Raw genomic sequence first — 18,719 nt, 5'->3', positions numbered from 1 at the left:
ATGCTGTGGCAGCCGCTTTCTGTCCGTGTGCTTCGGATGTGTGCGCTCAGAAAACCGCATATCAGAAGTTTAAACTAATATTGTTTAAAATGCATGATTTCAGCGCAATAAACATGATAATCAGAACCAAAACAGATGTTTTTTAGCAGGTATGAGCTGTAATGGCGCAGCTCTATTCTGGAAAATGGGGCGGGGAGCAGCAGCTCATCTGCATTTAAATGACAGGAACGAAAAGCAGCCTGTTTCTGCTTCCACTCAAAATAGGCATTTTCAAAATGATATAATAAAGGATCTGTGGGGTATTTTGAGATTAAATTTCACAGACACATTCTGGGGACACCAGATACTTATATTACATATTGTAAAAAGGGGCATAATATGTCTCCTTTAAAAGTTGAACTTGTTGAACTTGAGCGCTGCGTTTTTAGAATGCCGTGTCATGAGCAAGACACATGATCACAACCGGTCAAACATGTCTGTCTAGCACATGTTTACATAGAAAAAAGAATGCAAGTAATTAAATGTAATAGATTTTTTAAGAGTTGAAGTTGTTGAAATCCTTCTGTGTGCGTGTGTGGGGTTTCCAGGTCATTCTCCTCACAGCTGTTAATCTCTTTTAGCTGAACTCCACTCTTATTATTATTAATACTTATTACTTATTAATAAGTATTATTATTAAGTAATAAGGTTTACTGGTACTTATTATTATTTTTTTTCCTGGAGAATGACATTTCTGGAACAGGTTTCCTGCGAGCCCCTCCTAACATGTTGTCCTTTATGCATAATATTTACATGTCAGTTGTTATCTCCCAGCCAGAAATATTCTTTTAGAATTTAGAACAGAAATATTTTCAACAAGAATTAAGAATTTTGAAACAATTACTCATAGTTAGGAAAGTATTAGCGGAAAAGTAAGCTCATTTGAGGTGGTAAGTATAAGGATTTCCAAAGCTTTTTTTTAAAAAATTTTTTTTTACATATATAAATAACCTGGAGATCTCTAGCTAAACACTGTGAAAAATGCCAATGTGTTTCTTCTGACTAATCAATCAGCCCACTTTTCAGATGTCAACCAACTGGCTGGCTGGCAGAAAGTGGTGACTATATTTCATATTCTTTTTTTCAGGAGTGAGACTTTGGTTTGAATGGCCAAAGTGGGCTTTGTTTTTCCAAAATCTGTCCATAATCTTAACCCCCATTTGAAATTACAGAATGCAGGTGGGCCATGTCAAGTCATAGTCAGTAGATGGGAGACCCATCAGCTGCCACGCTCATTGAGTCCCTCAGGTATCTGATCCCAGAATAGTCCACACGTTTGAGTGTCTAATGCAACCCGTAGACTCCTTCCTTCATTCTTATTACATTCAGATCAGTTTGTCCCCTTTAACTCTAAGCGAGAATTATCAATACATGCTGAATTCAGCTTTTTTAAAGACTACATGAAACATTCACAACACATTTCACGTTTGAAATATGACCTATTTCCAAATGAATGGAACTATTGGAAATTAATGTGATGTGGGACTTAATTTTATCTCTCAGAACATTACTAGACTTTAGAGTGGCCATGATTGTTGTTGGTTAATATTATTTTCCCCTACCCATATTATTTTCTTATTTTCATCAGTGTATCATGCACAATAAGACCAGCAACATTTAAAAAAAAAAAAGTAAATAACCCTATTTACTTTCTAAATAAATGCCCATGGTCTTATTGTGCATAAATCATTGATGCATGTTCTAAAGAAAATAATAAAAATCTGATTTAATATGATTTTAGTGTTATTTGTCATGGACAGATGTAATGTCAATAAACTTAAGGGAATCTAATGGAACTTAATTATTAGAAACCATAACATTTAGTGGGCTATTACTCCTCATAGATAAACAGAGCAAAGCAGTTTTCACTGGCACATTTTTGGGTTTACAAGCAACCCTTTTTTTCTTTTGCCTTCCTCTAATTTAGCCACTTTAAATTTTTGGGTTTAATTCTTTAAAGAAAGTTTTTTTTTTAATGTGTTCATTTTTAATAGTTGATTTTTACTTTAGAAGCTACATTAAAAAGATCTATTTTAAAACACGTGCATTTAAAGCTTCTTTATTTACATGCACACCACACACATTTTTCCTTGATTTATTTTCTAATGATTAAATGAATTATTTTGAGTTAATTTTTAAAGCATTTAATGGACAAATGCATTTAACGCTTCTTTATTTACATGCACAACACACTTTTTATTTCTTTGAAAGAAGTTTTAAAAATAATTTCTTTAATTATCTTGAGTTTATTTTTACATTAAAAACAACATTAAAATGTATTTTAAAGCATACATGCATTTAACGCTTCTGTATTTACATACACAACACAATTAACACACATGCATTTAACAAACTATGCAAAACAATTTATTACATAACACAATACATCTATACTATTGTTTTTTTTTTTTTACTTGGCAGGATCCATAGTTTTAATCATGTAACTGTTTGCTCCAGATGCAACGTGTTATGTTCTTTAAAAGTTTGTCAGTATTTCTTTGTGTTGCCACAAAACAATTTGCTTGCATGGTAACACTTGCTGGATTATGCATTTAGATTATTGTTATTTAACTTTTGCCAATCAAGTATTAATCTATTATAATTATCTTTAGTGTTACTCTTAAATTCTAACATGCCTATTTCTTGCTTGTATGATATAAGGCTACAAACGTGTAGAGCTCCATCCAGTACGGAGCAAACTGAACACTTATTTTTATCTGTATATTTTGATTGTTTAAGAAACAAACCAGAAAATGAATGTGTCATGGTGGTGGTGTCTATTTACTCTGTACTGGTGACTCTTAACTTTTGTAGAATATGAAAATTTGTTATGTCTTGCAGAACCTGAGCTCGTGATTGACGATGGACATTTTGGAGTCCATAGTAAGTTTGATAATTTAAACTACATAAACGTTTTAATGCAAAACAAAACAACATCATGCTATCTTTCTTACTTACCATGCAAATAAAAGTTGTTTGATCTGCAGATGGCATTGAGTGTGTGGACTCTGGCTGGTTGACGTGCCAGACAGAAATTCGTCTCAGGCTTCATTACTCTGTGAAAACTCCAGTATCTATTACTAAGAAAAAATTTAAGAAGTCACGCTTCAGGTAATATCCTTCAGTACAGAATACATATTTAACTCTTAGAAAGCTTATCTCAAGGTCAGTCAGTCACAAGGTCCTTAGAAGTATGTTCTAAGAAAAAAAAATACTAGTCAAATTGATCTGTTAATTAGTGGGATGCAAAATATTGCAAATTTTTTTTTTTCAAGTCAAGCACTATACATTATTATAGACCAAGTACTAAACATTTATTTGTCTTTTAAAATTCTTATTATACTGTTTTGATGCCTGATTTCACTGAAAGAATATGCTAAAATAAAATTCATATATTTTAGATTGAAGCTGATGCTGGAAGGTATCGAGGAGGAAGAAGAGGAAAGCCCTTCATCATGGCATAAGATGACCACTACGCTGGAGTTCAGTATGATCAGTGACAGCGGATATAAGTCTCGTCATTCCCAGCCAGAATGTGGATACGCCCTTGAACCCTCCCAGTGGACCGAATACAGTATTCACACCATGGATCCCGACAACCTAGAGCTCACCTTTGAGTTCTTTGAGGTACGGACATCTTTGGTATTGTTTAATAGGAAGATTTTGTCCACAATTGCATCACAAAGCATTTTGATGGAGTTTTTAAATTAATTTACATTCATTTTGCACAAATCCTTTTGGTGACTTATGATTGTTATGTCACGTCTTTGTTGTTTAGGAGGACCTGAGTGAGACTGTGGTTCAGGGTGATGTCCATCCAGGTCACGTGGGCACCACAATCCTCTTGTCATCCACTTTTGTGGAGAGTGGCAAAGATCAGGATGTGGTCACCCTACCCATCATGAGCCGGAATGCCAGACAGACTATTGGAAAAGTTAGAGGTATAATCAGTACCACAATGCACTGTTGTTCAAAGTCTAAACATCTCATTTATTTTACACCATAAAACTAATGCACATTCCTGCTGCCCATGATAGTATCTGTTCTTTTACTGCATGCACACAACATTTGCCTCTGTAAACACGTCACAGACTATGTAAATAGAGGGTAAAGTCACTCATGTTGGAAAGATCCACTCCCTGCTTGCATTGTAGCTAAGTAGCTAGATACTGTGGTTATGATGCCATTCATTTACTGATGTGCTGATTTCATTAAATTTAAGCATTAAGTGTTGGCTTAAACATTAAATAAAATAAATGCTTTTATTCTTTATGGGATTTCAGTGGATTACTTGGTGACGCGTCCTATCCAAGGCTTTCAGTGTGACATGAGCCAGTCTTTCACCAAATACTGGAAGAAAAGGAGCGCTCTGGTTGTTGGACACAGAGGAGCAGGAAGCACACATGCTCCCAAGTGAGTAGCAACAGTGTGGAGATATATATGTGTGTGTGTGTGTGTGTGTGTATACAAGTCAAGACATCTGCAAATATGATTAAAAGATGAATATGAGACAAAACTACAGAAAGTCACATTTTATTATTAGCTGTTTCAACACATACATATTTTACCAAATAAAAAGGACAGCAGTTGTATGCTTGGGATCATTTGCAGTTCCCTTTTTTCTCCACACTTTTGCTTTCCCATCACTTAGATAAAGGTTGATCTTTGTCTCACCTGTTCATAAATACAGTTCCAAAACTCTACTGGCTCACCTTTGTGCTTTTTTGCAAACTCTAATCTTGCCTTTCTATTTTTGGTGCTGGTCAGAGGTTTGCATCTTGCTGTAGCCTCTGTAGTTCTGTGTCAAAGTCTCCTGCGGACAGTAGATTGTCAGAGCGGTGATTTTACAGACACTTATTTTAGGGTTCATTTTCACAGCTTTTATGATTTGTCTGTCATCAACTACTGTTGTTTTTCTCAGCCGATCAGGTCGTTGTTGGCTGCTGATGTCGCCGGTGGTTTCCAAACTCTTGATTTCTTCATGCTCTTTGTTTTTGCTATAGATCTAATTGACTTCCTCTTTTCTTTTAGCATCCAAATTGCTTGCTTTTCTCTCAAAGTCAGCTCCCTCGTCTTCATCCTGGTTTGTGTGTGTCGTCATCGAATGCAAGACTCAGAATGCAGAAGCAATGGATATAACTGATATGACACATTCCCTGCTTTTAATAACTGAACAATTAATGCAACAGGACACAGCTGATGACTTAGAAAGACCTGTGAGGCAACTGTTCCAATACTTATGCTCACATCAGATAGAGGGATGAAACTCTACAAGTGCTGATCTTCTTAGCTGGTAAAACATCTATGTGTTGAATCACCCAATAATAAAATGTGACATTCTGTAGTTTTGCCTCATATACATAATTTAATCATATTTACAGATTTATTGACTCCACAGCAAACAGAGCAATTTTTTTTTACTGTCCCAATACTTAAGGAGGGCACTGTATATGTTGTTTTCCCAGACATTTTTTAATCAGTAAATTAAATAAATGAATAATAAATATAAGACTAATATTACAAACTGAATATAAGACCAAAAGTTTTTACAATTTAACAATTTTTTTTACTATTATTTTTATTATATTATTATAATGATTATTATTATTTGCATTACAGTAGTCTACTAAAGTAAAAGTAAAAGTAAAATCCCTTCGGATCCCCTGACATTTTGCACTGAAACTGTAAGTAAAAAAATATTGACCTCAGTCCTGTTTTTTTTTTTTTTTTTGCAACAGATGTTGCCTTTCAAACATCTACGGTGTGTATTGACTTTTGAATTTTTGCACAGCCTGTGTAACAGGCTCTGTAAAAACTATAAAGCAGGAAAACATAATAAACACACCTTAGTTTATGATAACACAAGCACACTTCAGCGTTGCTGCATGAACAAAGTTTGAGAGAGAAGTGCATGTTTAACAGAAAGAAATTTGTTGCTGATGAAAATATGATTCTCTTATTTCAGGCATCATAAGATCAGGGAAAACACAATTGCCTCATTTCTAAGTGCGGCCAACCATGTGAGTGTAAATAAAGAATGCAACTCAACCAAAATGCATTAAGTTTTGTTATATAAAATATAAGGTTAAAGCGTATCTTGTTTTTTCCTCAGGGAGCTGCTTATGTAGAGTTTGATGTTCATCTCTCTAAAGATTTAGTTCCAATCGTATACCATGATCTCACCTGCTGTATTTCTACTAAAAAGGTAACAATCACATTTGGCTCCCATTACTTGACAGTGAAAAGTCACTGTTTGCACAACTCATTTAGTGTCCTTCAGTATAGTAAACACTGATCGAAACTGCAAAACAAAAGGAAAAAAGATAATCTATTCGCTTGTGCTTTACATTTCTTGTGTCCTTTTATAGAAAAATGACAAGAAATCAATGATATTGTTCGAAGTTCCTGTCAAAGATCTTACATTTGATGAACTTCAGCTTTTAAAAGTAAGGCTTATTTCAGATTCTTTTGCTGTGATTGATCAATGAAATGCAATTATCTCCATGCTGATATTGATGAGTGTGAATGTGTTTGGTTTTCACAGCTGGCCCACACAACTGCCATGGAAGTTCATGACCACAAAGGTAGAATTTGGATTGATTTATGTCACGAAAGTACAATACAAATGCAGATCATTATATAACTACTTGTCAAACTAGTTGGTGGCTTTAAAGACCGATTAATGTGCAGTGTTTTGTCTGTTATCCACAGTCAGGTTCCTGAAGTAAAAATCTAATTCAAGATCTCCATAATGATGTTTTTTTAGTGCTAAGAAATAAAAAAATTCAAATACTTTTTTTGCTGTAAATCAGTGTTGTGATCGATCTCAGATCTGGTTGTTTTTGTTTAGGGCTTAGAATCCAAGCCTCTGTTGAGCTGTATTGACCTGAATAAACAGTTAGCTGTTAAATAGAGAAAGATAATTGTTTTTGTGGGTTTGCTTTGTCTAGACTTGCAGGATGAAGAGGAGTATATAGATGAGCACCAGCCTTTCCCTTCCCTTTCACAGGTATGACAGCTTTATCTCTTCACACACTCTCTCACACACACACACACACACACACACACAGGTTTGTTTTTGTGGTATGTATATACACGTATACACACACACACACATATATATTTATATGTATATATACACACATATTATCACACACATATATATATATATATATATATATATATATATATATATATATATATATATATATATATATCACATATTATTAAGATAAAATAAAAAATAAATATATATACATTTTTAAAAATCTTTTTAGTAGTTTAAGCAACTTTTTCAACTTTTTTATTGACCAAACATTTAAGAAAATTGTGGTAAATGTTTGCTTATATTGCCAACCTGTACTGCTTGGTTAACCTCTTTTCTCATTTGATATTATGTTTCAGATATTCCAGGCTGTTCCAGATCATGTGGGATTCAACATTGAACTAAAGTGGATTTGTCAGTTCAAGGTTTGTGTTGCCTCAAGCTGGTTTGATCTCAGTGTTACTGGAGAGAAAAACACCCTCATGTATCTGTTTCTCCAAACAGGATGGCTCCTGGGATGCGAAACTCTCCACCTACTTCAACATGAATCAGTTCTTGGACATCATCCTCACATGTGTGCTGCAGAACGCTGGCAATAGGAGAATAGTCTTCTCATGTTTTGATCCTGATGTCTGCACAATGTAAGAGGTCTTGTTCATGTGCATATTCTAATAATGCACAGATATTTTAAGGTTGTATATATTTGTACTATGGCAGGCAATTTAAGCACAGTATAAACCAACCACATGTTTCTTTAAAATGTTATTTGCACAATAGTCCAGGGACAGGGACATTTATTCAAGAAATAGTTCACATAAAAATTAAAATTGGCAAAAAAAATTTACTCACCCTTAGACTGTCCAAAATAGAGGTAGACCGATATGGGTTTTTCTCTGGCCGATGCCGATATTTAGAAATACCGATATAAAAAGCCGATATATGATGCTGATTTGTTTGGCCGATTTTCTTTTTCTTTTTTCCCCTTCATCAGTGTACAAGATAGTAATAGTAGTAGTAGTAGTAGCTTAATTCATAGTAATAATACATGGCTCAAAACTTAAGCACCTTCTCAAAACAGTTCTGAAGCATGCTTTTTGTTTGTTTGCTTTATCAGGCATTGCTGGAAAGAGAAATAAAAATGACATCAAAGCTTTTCTGAAGACGGTCGGTTCTTTTCAAAGATGCATTCATATAAAAACACACGCGCTGCACTTTAATTTTGAAACGTGCAGTGCTCAGTTTATTCAAGGAAGTATAAGCCTTTTGGAAAATCTATTTGTGGTGGTCAGTTTTGATATTGTGACGAGCCTTCACAAATAACTCAATTTATGGGAAACACTGGACACTGCTATAAGTCAAATGACCATCTAGGTGATAACAAAAATAAAACAAAAATAGTGTGAGTTCTCGGTACGGCGTTCCGCAACAACGCTTAGCTGCCCGCAGATGCGCCTGCCTATAAATCAGCCTAATTTGCAGCACAATCGGCCGATGCCGATTAATTAAAAAAGGCCAAAAATCGGCCCAATTAATCGGCCGGCCGATCAATCGGTCGATCTCTAGTCCAAAATGTAGATGAGTTTGTTTCTTCATCAGAACAGATTTGGAGAAATGAAGCATTACATCACTTGCCCACCAATGGATCCTCTGCAGTGAATGGGTGCCGTCAGAACGAGAGTCCAAACAGTTGATAAAAGCATCACGATAATCCTCAGGTAATCCACACCACTCCAGTCTGTCAGTTAACGTCTTGTGAATAAACAAATGTAATCAACAAATCCATCATTAAGGTGTTTTTAACTTAAATGTTGCCTCTGGCTAAAATATGAGTTCTCTATCCATTATTTTGCTTTCTCCAATGAAAAAGTTGTTTTGTCTGAATCAGGAGAGAAATATGCACAGGTCAAGCACCGTTTACAAGCGAAAACAGTCTAAAACAGTTTTAAACAAATATGTTTGTGGATTTTGATGTGAGAGGACAATAGAGGATGGACTTTTTCACTGGTGTAAGCAGTATTATGGATTTTGGACTTATATTTTGGCCAGAAGCAACAGTTTAAAATGCCTTAATGATGGATTTGCTTCTTACAAACATGCAGCTTTTCACTTCACAAGGCGGTAATTGATGCACTGTAGTGATGTGGATTATTTGTGGATTATTGTGATGTTTTTATCAGATGTTTGGACTCGTTCTGACGGCACCCATTCACTGCAGAGGATCCCATTGGTGAGCAAGTGATGTAATGCTTCATCTCTCCAAAACCGTTCTGATGAAGAAACAAACTCATCTACATCTTGGTCTGAAGGTGAGTAAACTTATAGCAGATTTTCATTTTTGGGTGAACTCTTCCTTGAAAGAATAAATAGTCAACCTTGATGTTGTGGTTAAGTTGAAATAAATTATGTCGTCGTCTTCAGGGTGAGGCAAAAACAGAACAAATACCCCATCCTGTTTCTGACCCAAGGAGTGACAGACCTCTACCCTGAACTCATGGACATCCGCTGCCAGAGCACTAAGATCGCCATGAGCTTTGCTCAGAGTGAGAACATACTGGTAAGAGAACGGTGGTGTGACAGCACAGCTGTTGACACTTCAGAACATAATTGTGAAATAGCATGGAGAGATGCCCAGTTTGGCAGCATGAACATTTAATCACAAACTCTCCAAACCTACGAAGTGAAAGAGATCTAATTGTGTTGTTTGGCTTCTGTGAGATTTGTTTACCTGCAAGAGGAATGTGGCTGTATTGTTTTCCATGTCAGATTTCATGACAAAGATGAAATAAAGACTTTTCAATGCGCTCACAGGGAATCAGCGCTCACACTGATGAGCTCTTGCGAAACATGGAGTTCATCAGAGAGGCTCAGTCTAAAGGGCTGGTGGTCTTCTGCTGGGGCGACTACAACAACGACCATGACAACAGGATGAAGTTGAGGGAACACGGCATTGATGGCCTCATATATGACAGGTGGGCTCTAATTTGTCTTGCTGTACTAGGGAACATTCGGTTCCTCACTTGCTAATCCAACAGCAGTCTTTATAGGGCTGAGAATATTGATTAAACGTTTACTTGCATTACATATTAACATCATATAGTTAAACATTTCACACGTGATAAGCAAATCAGCTAGTGATAAAGGTACAGTAGCAATAACATTCTGTTTAATTCTAAGAGTCAGAAAAGGGGTAGAAATTGGTCAATTGTGTTTTTGGCGTGAGAAACAAAAACTATAAGAACTCAGGGAAAAGAAATAAATGCTACAAACGTGTAGAATGTGGTGACATTGTTGAAAGAGTAATCATAAAGTAGAAGCATAATGCATTAACCCACAGCAGGTGATGTTATCACCTTAATTTGACTGCCATGTTGACTCTTTCAATATAGATTCCATGACAGCCTTTGCATTCATGTCCGTGTAAATCACGTGTGGTTTATGGCTGTTCCCTGATGGTCCGGGCATATCAACACAGGTCTGATTGAAGCTGTGTTTCATCTGGGTAAAGGTTAAACTAATCAATGATGTTCTGTGTTTATGCTTGCACTTTTCAATTCGTTACAATCAGACTGAACCTCCGTCCGCTGTGTAAATATCATTGTGTATGTACAGTATGTGTTAAAAATGTAGCTGTAAACTTTATCCAGTAAAAGCATTTCTGAGGTCCATCAAACACTGACATATGTTTACATAACAATGCAGTGTTTGCAGATTTTTTTTCTTGCACTTTCTGACAGTTCAGCTAATATTTGTTCTGTATTTTTGTTCCTTCTCCACTGCAGTAAAACCCTCAAGACCTGCTTAGAGAAACTGTGTTCCTGTTTATTGAAATTTAATGGAATAATTGACCCAAAAATGAAAATTCTGTCATCATGTTTTATCTCTGCTCATTCCAAACCTGTATGTTTTTTTTGTTGTTGTTTAGTTTCGTTAGTTTGTCATTTATTTAGTGTTAGTTATTTTCATTGCAATTTGGAAAAATTGTTCATTATTTTTCGTATTAGTATACACACACAATACTTAAATATATACAATAATAACCTTTTACTACCAAAACCAACCAACCAAACAGTCTGCAAAAGATTTCAAGTTTAACCTTTAATTTGTTTGATGTGACTCTATTTCCTTGGTAACCAAATATTTCTATGCATTATTGACTCTTTCCACATCTCTCCTTAAACTTTTAATCCCTTTTTCCTTTTTTAAATGTTCCTCACACCATGTTGTGGTAATTTGCCTCTTTTCTCAGAATACATGAATGCTTGGTGCCAAAGCCCAATGCTTCAACTTCCTCTGACGCCCGTAATGTCTTGTTTCCCGGTTGTTTGTATTTTTTATGGGCATTTGGCTGCTGCCTGACTGATCATTCTCACCGACTAGCACCACAAGAACCGCAGTGTTTTACTGCAATGATGTGAGGCCGTAAAACTGTGGAGTTTTGTTTTTGACTAGCTTTTATTTCAATTATTCAACACTGGGTTAAGGTTCAGCTGCCTGTTACATCATTCTGAGATTTCGAGACTTCCTCTTTATGTGGGTGACCTAGCTTCCCTCCCACAACCCGTATTACACAAATTACAGTGCAGATGGGCATTTGTTTTATTTCCACTGTGAATTTTTCAGTACTAGCCACGTTAACAGTGCATGAATCCCCTCCGTGGACCTCAATGACTTAATCATTGAAGGATAAATGAATGGATGGATGGATTAATGGCTTCTGCTCTCAAACCAGCATGACTGAGGATCTTGATGAAGGCATGGCTGAAAAATCCCCTCCCCTTCACCCCAGATGGCTACTTTTACGTTAATGAAACTTCCTTCTAGCGTTTTCCTTGTTAGATGACACTCCTTTTTCTTTCCCTCAGCTAAAATAATGTTTTGTATCCACAGAATCTGCGATGACAAGCTCGAGAAGCCAAACATCTTCAATGTAGAGGAACAGGGGGGAACTCTAAAGGAGGTCATTCAAACGTGTGCCTGCTCCACCTACAGCATTCCCTGCTCATTCCGTGCGCAGGAAAAGCCCAGGAGGCCAACGGGGAGTCCGATTCCGGCCTCAGTTCCTCTTGAGACCCACACAGCCAGTCCACATTCACTCTATGTCTGTAATCTTCCCACAATGCACCAGAACTAACGCACAAATACACTCCGTCATTAAGCCAAACTTAAGCCTGAGATGTTTTAGAGTGCAATCACGTGTAAAGAATGATATTGGGGACAATTACACAACGCTAGCTTCCACAAAGGCAATATATTTGCTTGGTTTAGCCAATTTGCTGTATATTTGGATGCAAAAAATGGTGTATACAATGTGTAATATTCTTGGGAACGCTCTTCAAGTATTTATCGATTTCTTTATCTGCGGAAGGAGTATTGAACATTAACACCCAATGTAGTATTTTAATTTCTTGAACAACAAAAATGCAGGATTATTATACCACGCAAATATAACTGAATAATTACAATTATTTAAAATAGCTATTGCATTTCAGTAGCTAAAAGTGAGGCCTGCCTCTTTAAAAATCTCTTAAAAGATTTTGAGAGTCTTGCCTTTAAAAAGACGCTCATAAACATGATCCTCCCTTGTATATTGTTATTATTTCTTCACTACTGTATCCATCCACAGATTCATTCTGGTTTCAGCAGAACAAAATTTCATCTTTTTTTATTCAGATGTGCAATTGACTATTGGCTCTTTACTGTAAATGGGTGTATATTTGAATGAATGTGCCTCTGTAAACCGGTATATGCTGCTGAGCATCAGTGTGGTCTCATCTCTCAGCATGTATTTATACTGCATGTTTGCTGTTCAGTGCCACACTGGACTCCAGCAGCTTGCTGTATGAATCCACACTCAGTGTTGTGGGTGTCACCATGCCAACATACACCAGAACAAGCTCTGAGAGCCAGAATAAACACATTTAAAACCAATGAAATCCATATATATATATATATTTTTTTTTTTGTTCGGGATGATACCAAAATCATTATAATACATCGGTTGTACACTATTTATAAGATCATGCATTATGGGAAGAAAGTAGTGCACTACATAGGATAGGAATGAAAGTGTACACTACAATTCAGACTATAAAATGGCTAATGCATCTTATAGTGCACTATATAGTAAAACAACATATACTTTTCTTTCCATTAATAAATCATATGACGTTTTTCTCAAGAAAAACTCCAAAAAAAATCCAATCACTAATAGACCAATCTTAAATTAGTATGCAAATATTGCCGGGTAGACTTTGAATGAAAAATATGAAATATAAAAAAATATATATTATTAATAATAACAATAATTGTTATAATGCTAAACTATCTGAAAATAATTGAGCATTAAAAATAATATAATTTATATTTAAAAAATATTCAATATTCATAATTATTTAATTTCCAGGACCAGGTCATGGTGGCATAAATAAACATTTAATTAAAAACATACACTATAAGACTGAAATTATGTACAAAACATTGCGTGTAATTTTTACATTAAAGGGCTGGGGCTGAATAAATCTCAAGTAAAAAAAAAAAGGTAGGTGAGAAATAAAACGGCAGTAGTTGTAAATACAAGTTTTCATCAAGAATATAAATCTTTGGTACAGGATGATTGTAAATGTTAGAGCAAGTTGACTTCACTAAAGGGCACTAGATGTGTTTAAATGTTTCATGTTAAAGTGCTCTTTTATCTGACCCTTTGGTGTGTAATGTCATTCTGCAGCTGTGGTCGTGTCCATTAATATTTAACATTCTGCTCTGGCCGCAGGTGAGAATTTCAGTTGTTCTACCACATTATACCTATAAACATCAAAGGAAAATCACCAGCAAAACTCCCTTCCTCTCTAAAAGCTGTGTCTCAAATCATAGTGAGCTGCTCACATTCTGAAGCCACTTGTGATGCCCAGAGATGCTGTCTAGCTAGTTTTAAAACAGCCAATACAAGTTGGCTACGTGTGTTTCACATTGCTGCAAATAAGAGTGCAGAGGAAAGGAAACAAACCGCCCTTTCCTGAAATGAATTTGATATAAACAGAGGAAAGGTGTGACGCTTTTACTGTGCTTTGAAGATGATTTGAGTTTTGAAAGTGTATACTGCTATAAAGTTCTACTTTAGCCTGTTTCTTCTTTCACTGTTTTGGTGTCTTTACACTTCCAGATATGCACTGTTAAAATGTATCTCACATTTGTGTTTATACATTGGTTATTCTTGTTATTCAGTACCTTTTCATGTCCCAATATGTCTTACCATATTGGATAAAATAGTAAATTCACAATTAGTAAAGGCAGAAATCTTATTAGTTCATTTTAATTTCATGCTAAAAGAAAACAAAATATTACAGGTGTATTTTTTTTTTCCTAAATAGGCTTTCTTCGGAATATGAACTAGTCTGGTGATCTACAGTACCATCTAGTGCTCAGTATGGAATGTGCATTTATTCTTCGTCATAATAACCTGCCGTGGCAGTGCGGGACCTTGTTGCCGATTAGGCCTAATCAATATTGTGGTGAAAGCATGCTCTCTTTATATGCAAATTGTAGCCTATTTGAGCTGTGCAAACCAATAATGAAGCAAAATTAAGCCTACAATGTTTTATCTTCACATACTCTACCTAAACTAAACTACAAATCTAATCAAAGTAAAAAAAAAAAAAATTAATTTGACCATATTCTGGAGATTTAAACGACTACAAATCGCGAATTAATTCAGCTATTGTTTAGTTCAAATTGTTCTTATAACGTTAAGTTGATAAAATTGCGGCTACAATGATTTCAATATGAAGTCAGGCATAATTTCTTACAATATAATAGTGCAATATTACGTAACGCGCATTTATGAGTCTCTATGGGAGTTGTAGTTTATTTGTGTTCGATTCTTTTTAACGGCCGTTTATTTAAGCTTGGTCGCAAAACTCCAAATCCCATAATGCTTTGCTCGAGCGTCCTGAACGCCCACGCTTAATAAACGCAATGACAGTAATCCCCCGCTGCCATAGTGACAGAGCGCAAGAGAAGCGGGCAGATAAACGAAAGGAGATTTTAGTGTTTATCTGTGCATTTAACCACAGAAATAATGGACAGTTCCGGGAAAGAAAAGGAGGCAATTCAGCTCATGGCTGAAGCCGATAAGAAAGTGAAGTCTTCCGGCTCGTTTTTAGGAGGAATGTTTGGGTAAGATTAAATACATGCTTCCTTCCCTAGTTATCCGTTCAGCCCGCTAACGTTAGTCTGTTAAAATATCATATTGTCAGTATGATCATGTTGCTCTAACCTTTGGTTTTATGTTTACCAGTTGCATAAAAACTACAAATATATATGGATTTTATTGTAACGTTACAAGGACCCAAGCTTTGACAGGCCGCTTTGCGCATCAATCGATAGAAAAAAGGGCTTGTTCATTACAATGCATAGCTGATTTAAAAAAAAAAAAGATTTTTGCATGATCATAATGACTTAAATAATGATAATAATTGATGTGATTTCATGATTGGGCCACTAAGTGAAGTGTTTTGTGTTTGGTGCATTAGTGGCGCAGTGGCTGCAGTATTTACATATTTTTTTTGCTTTTATGTCACTCTAATAATATTAATAGAAAGGTAACACGTACAATAGTACTACCATCTTTATACATATTTATATATGGGCTTCAAATTATTTATTTTTTTAGTAATGTTTATATATGTACTTGATCTGTATTTTTAATCTGTTACACATTATGTAACAATAATGTAAAGTTAATGTGAAATAAAATATGGTACTATTTTAATATTCATCTTAAATGTAGTACAATAAAATATTTATAAGTGTACTGATTATAAATTTTATGACAAATTAAACTAAATATTCGTTTATTAGAATAAATTACAATTTTAACATTTAACTTATTTTAAAATATATATTTAAAAGTAAAAAAAAAAAATGAAATCTTATTTTAATAGTTATAACTTATGGTTTTACACCTTACAAAAATGGCTGATTATAGCCATTCTTTAGTTTACATCCGTATTTTTTTGAAGAGGCTGGTGTCGACAGAAACAGTGAGATGCTTTATTGACACCGCAAACATATTCAGAACATATTCAGTGTTATTTCTAGTAAACAAGCTCTGACCTAGTATGTTGTGAAATGGATTGATTTCAAATAGTTTGAATTAATATGATATGAGGCACTTAAAAACTGACCCAATGCTTGTGAGGATCTGTTCTCTTGGGCATATTCCTCACCGGGTGGAGTGGTGATGCTTTAGTAATTGGGTAGAAAGACAAAATAGATAGTCAAAAGCTTCAGCAGTGCAACAGGACAACCTTACTGATCTACCTATGGCAGTCTACCAAAGCAAAAGAGGTTCCCTGCACTGTTAACAAGGTTGTGAGAGTGTGAGTGAGTGAGTGAGTGAGTGAGTGGGAGGTTGACAACAGTGTAACCTCTTACTCACTTAATCTAGCCTTGTGTAATTATAGCTGGGTGTATGCAGGAGCTGAATGCTTTGCTCATTCATATTAGAGTAAATAATTATGCTTATACCTCATGTGGAGCTCACAAACTTTTGTTGACTTTGTGGCCCACTATCAGTGTTGGGGGTAACGCATTAGAAGTAACGTGAGTTACGTAATCAGATTACTTTTTTCAAGTAACTAGTAAAGTAACGCATTACTTTTTAATTTACAAGAAAATAAACATAAACAGTTACTTTTTCAAATAAGTAACGCAAGTTACTTTTTTTTTCCAATTTATTGATTGACAGCTCTCCTGTCCCCATGTTGAGAGAAATCAGAAGATGTTTCTGTAGTTCTAAAATAAATATGAATATGCATTAATTCATCTCACTCACAAAAAACCCCCCACAGATTCAGTATTCCTCAAAATTAATAAAAATAATGCAACTCAGAATATGACGCAAACCTGCAATAATTAAATGTTAAACAACACAAATATCCTTTATGTATTTAATACCATTCTATTAACCAATGGCTTTGCTTTTGACCTTCGATGATCCAGTTTAACCATACTAATAAGCAAAAATTACTCTAGACAAACATTTGTGTGTCTTTTTTTATTGCTGAAGTGTGTTGAAATTTCTTCTTCTGCATTCTACTGTACGGACGTAAATTTACTTTCCCTTCAACCTGAGGCTTATTCATTTCACTTTTGGTGTGAAAAGGCTTTTATATTTGCCAAAAATATAACTTTTTTTATTTTAAAAACAAACATGCAAGCCCTGTCCAGATTTAAAAAGTAACGCAAAAGTAACGTAACGCATTACTTTCCATAAAAAGTAACTAAGTAACGTAATTAGTTACTTTTTTATGGAGTAACGCAATATTTTAATGCATTACTTTTAAAAGTAACTTTCCCCAACACTGATCCTAACCAGTATTTATAAAGCGTTTACCTTCTGGCTTGTAGATTTATTAGGAAAACATGATAGTTTTCATTAAGATATTAAAGTGCGAAAAGCATATAACTGCATCTTCCCACGTCTTTCAGAGGAAATCAAAAAGTGGAAGAGGCATGTGAGATGTACGCCAGAGCAGCCAACATGTTCAAAATGGCCAAAAACTGGAGTGGTATGTGCTTTTTAGTGGTGCAGACATGACGTGCTTCATCTTTATTGTATTATATAATGCTTAAAATGTCACTATGTAATATACATTCAAATAGTTTGAATACGAACCCTTAATTCGTACATTTTAATATACGTTCAACTGCTAAAATATAAATATTTCTGAATGAATATAATCTCATTAGTGTCATCTTGAATAATTGTTTGTAATTGACAGGATATATTATGATGTTTATTGTATATTCATATTCTTCTGACGAGGTTTGTGTGTTTGTATCCAGCTGCAGGCAATGCTTTCTGTCAGGCGGCCAGACTTCACATGCAGCTTCAGAATAAACACGATTCGGCCACCAGCTACATCGATGCGGGAAACGCCTTCAAGAAGGCAGATCCACAAGGTGAGGCCACAGAATCACAGATGACATTCAGTTGATTTCTTCTAAATAAACAGATGTTGATGCATCTCATGATGAATATATCATATATGACTTGTTGATCCGTCATATCTTTCTAAACAAGTTCATCCTATCACTTTATTGCTGAGTGGATTCATTAAATTAATCCGATTTTTATAAAAGAGTTGTTTCTGTGTGAACTGAACAGTGTTATTTTGGTATTATTTCTACATTATTATAGTATTTATTAATATTTTGAATTAGCCTTTATATACGTTTAGTTTTCATTGTTGTTTTTGACTATTTTGTTTATGTGCTTGTCATTTTTGTTAGTATTTTTTAAAATAATGTTTCTGTATAGCTTTAATTTTTAGTTTTAGGTTTAGTTTGAATTCTTTGAATACTTAAACATTTTTTATTTCATATAATAATCATATTATATAAATCCTTTCTAATTTTCATTTTTTTCACCCCATTTTATTGGAAGTAATTAAGCAATTTGATTTCATTTCAGTTCTGTTTTAGTTTATGAAAACAATATCAGTACTGGAAGTTTTAAAGGGGTCATATGATGCTTTTTTAAAGATTATTATTTTGTGTATTTGGTGTAACAGAATATGTTGACATGCTTTAATGTTCAAAAAACACATTATTTTTCAAATACTGTACATTATTG

General features: G+C 34.8%; 2 protein-coding genes across 2 annotated transcripts in view; both read left to right on the top strand.

Moving 5' to 3' along the window:
- The window catches only part of LOC107742708 (glycerophosphocholine phosphodiesterase GPCPD1-like), a 17,949-nt gene extending 4,941 nt beyond the window's left edge, over positions 1–13,008 (top strand). Inside the window, 17 exon segments of the mRNA XM_016555739.1 lie at positions 1,212–1,287; positions 2,881–2,922; positions 3,027–3,150; positions 3,441–3,666; positions 3,818–3,980; positions 4,323–4,452; positions 6,005–6,059; positions 6,152–6,244; positions 6,408–6,485; positions 6,584–6,623; positions 6,990–7,048; positions 7,444–7,509; positions 7,589–7,725; positions 9,503–9,638; positions 9,893–10,053; positions 11,972–12,084; positions 12,087–13,008. Coding sequence (XP_016411225.1) covers positions 1,212–1,287; positions 2,881–2,922; positions 3,027–3,150; positions 3,441–3,666; positions 3,818–3,980; positions 4,323–4,452; positions 6,005–6,059; positions 6,152–6,244; positions 6,408–6,485; positions 6,584–6,623; positions 6,990–7,048; positions 7,444–7,509; positions 7,589–7,725; positions 9,503–9,638; positions 9,893–10,053; positions 11,972–12,084; positions 12,087–12,151 — 1,764 coding nt within the window. The 3' untranslated portion in view covers positions 12,152–13,008.
- A 2,023-nt stretch (positions 13,009–15,031) lies between these two features.
- The window catches only part of LOC107742707 (beta-soluble NSF attachment protein), an 11,735-nt gene continuing 8,047 nt past the window's right edge, over positions 15,032–18,719 (top strand). Inside the window, exons 1-3 of the mRNA XM_016555738.1 lie at positions 15,032–15,256; positions 17,573–17,652; positions 17,930–18,046. Coding sequence (XP_016411224.1) covers positions 15,159–15,256; positions 17,573–17,652; positions 17,930–18,046 — 295 coding nt within the window. The 5' untranslated portion in view covers positions 15,032–15,158. The remainder of the gene's footprint in view (positions 15,257–17,572; positions 17,653–17,929; positions 18,047–18,719) is intronic.

This window comes from Sinocyclocheilus rhinocerous, unplaced genomic scaffold, assembly GCF_001515625.1.
Source record: "Sinocyclocheilus rhinocerous isolate Xijiao unplaced genomic scaffold, SAMN03320098_v1.1 scaffold1038, whole genome shotgun sequence".
Lineage (NCBI taxonomy): Eukaryota > Metazoa > Chordata > Actinopteri > Cypriniformes > Cyprinidae > Sinocyclocheilus > Sinocyclocheilus rhinocerous.
This window is presented reverse-complemented; position numbering and strand designations above follow the sequence as displayed.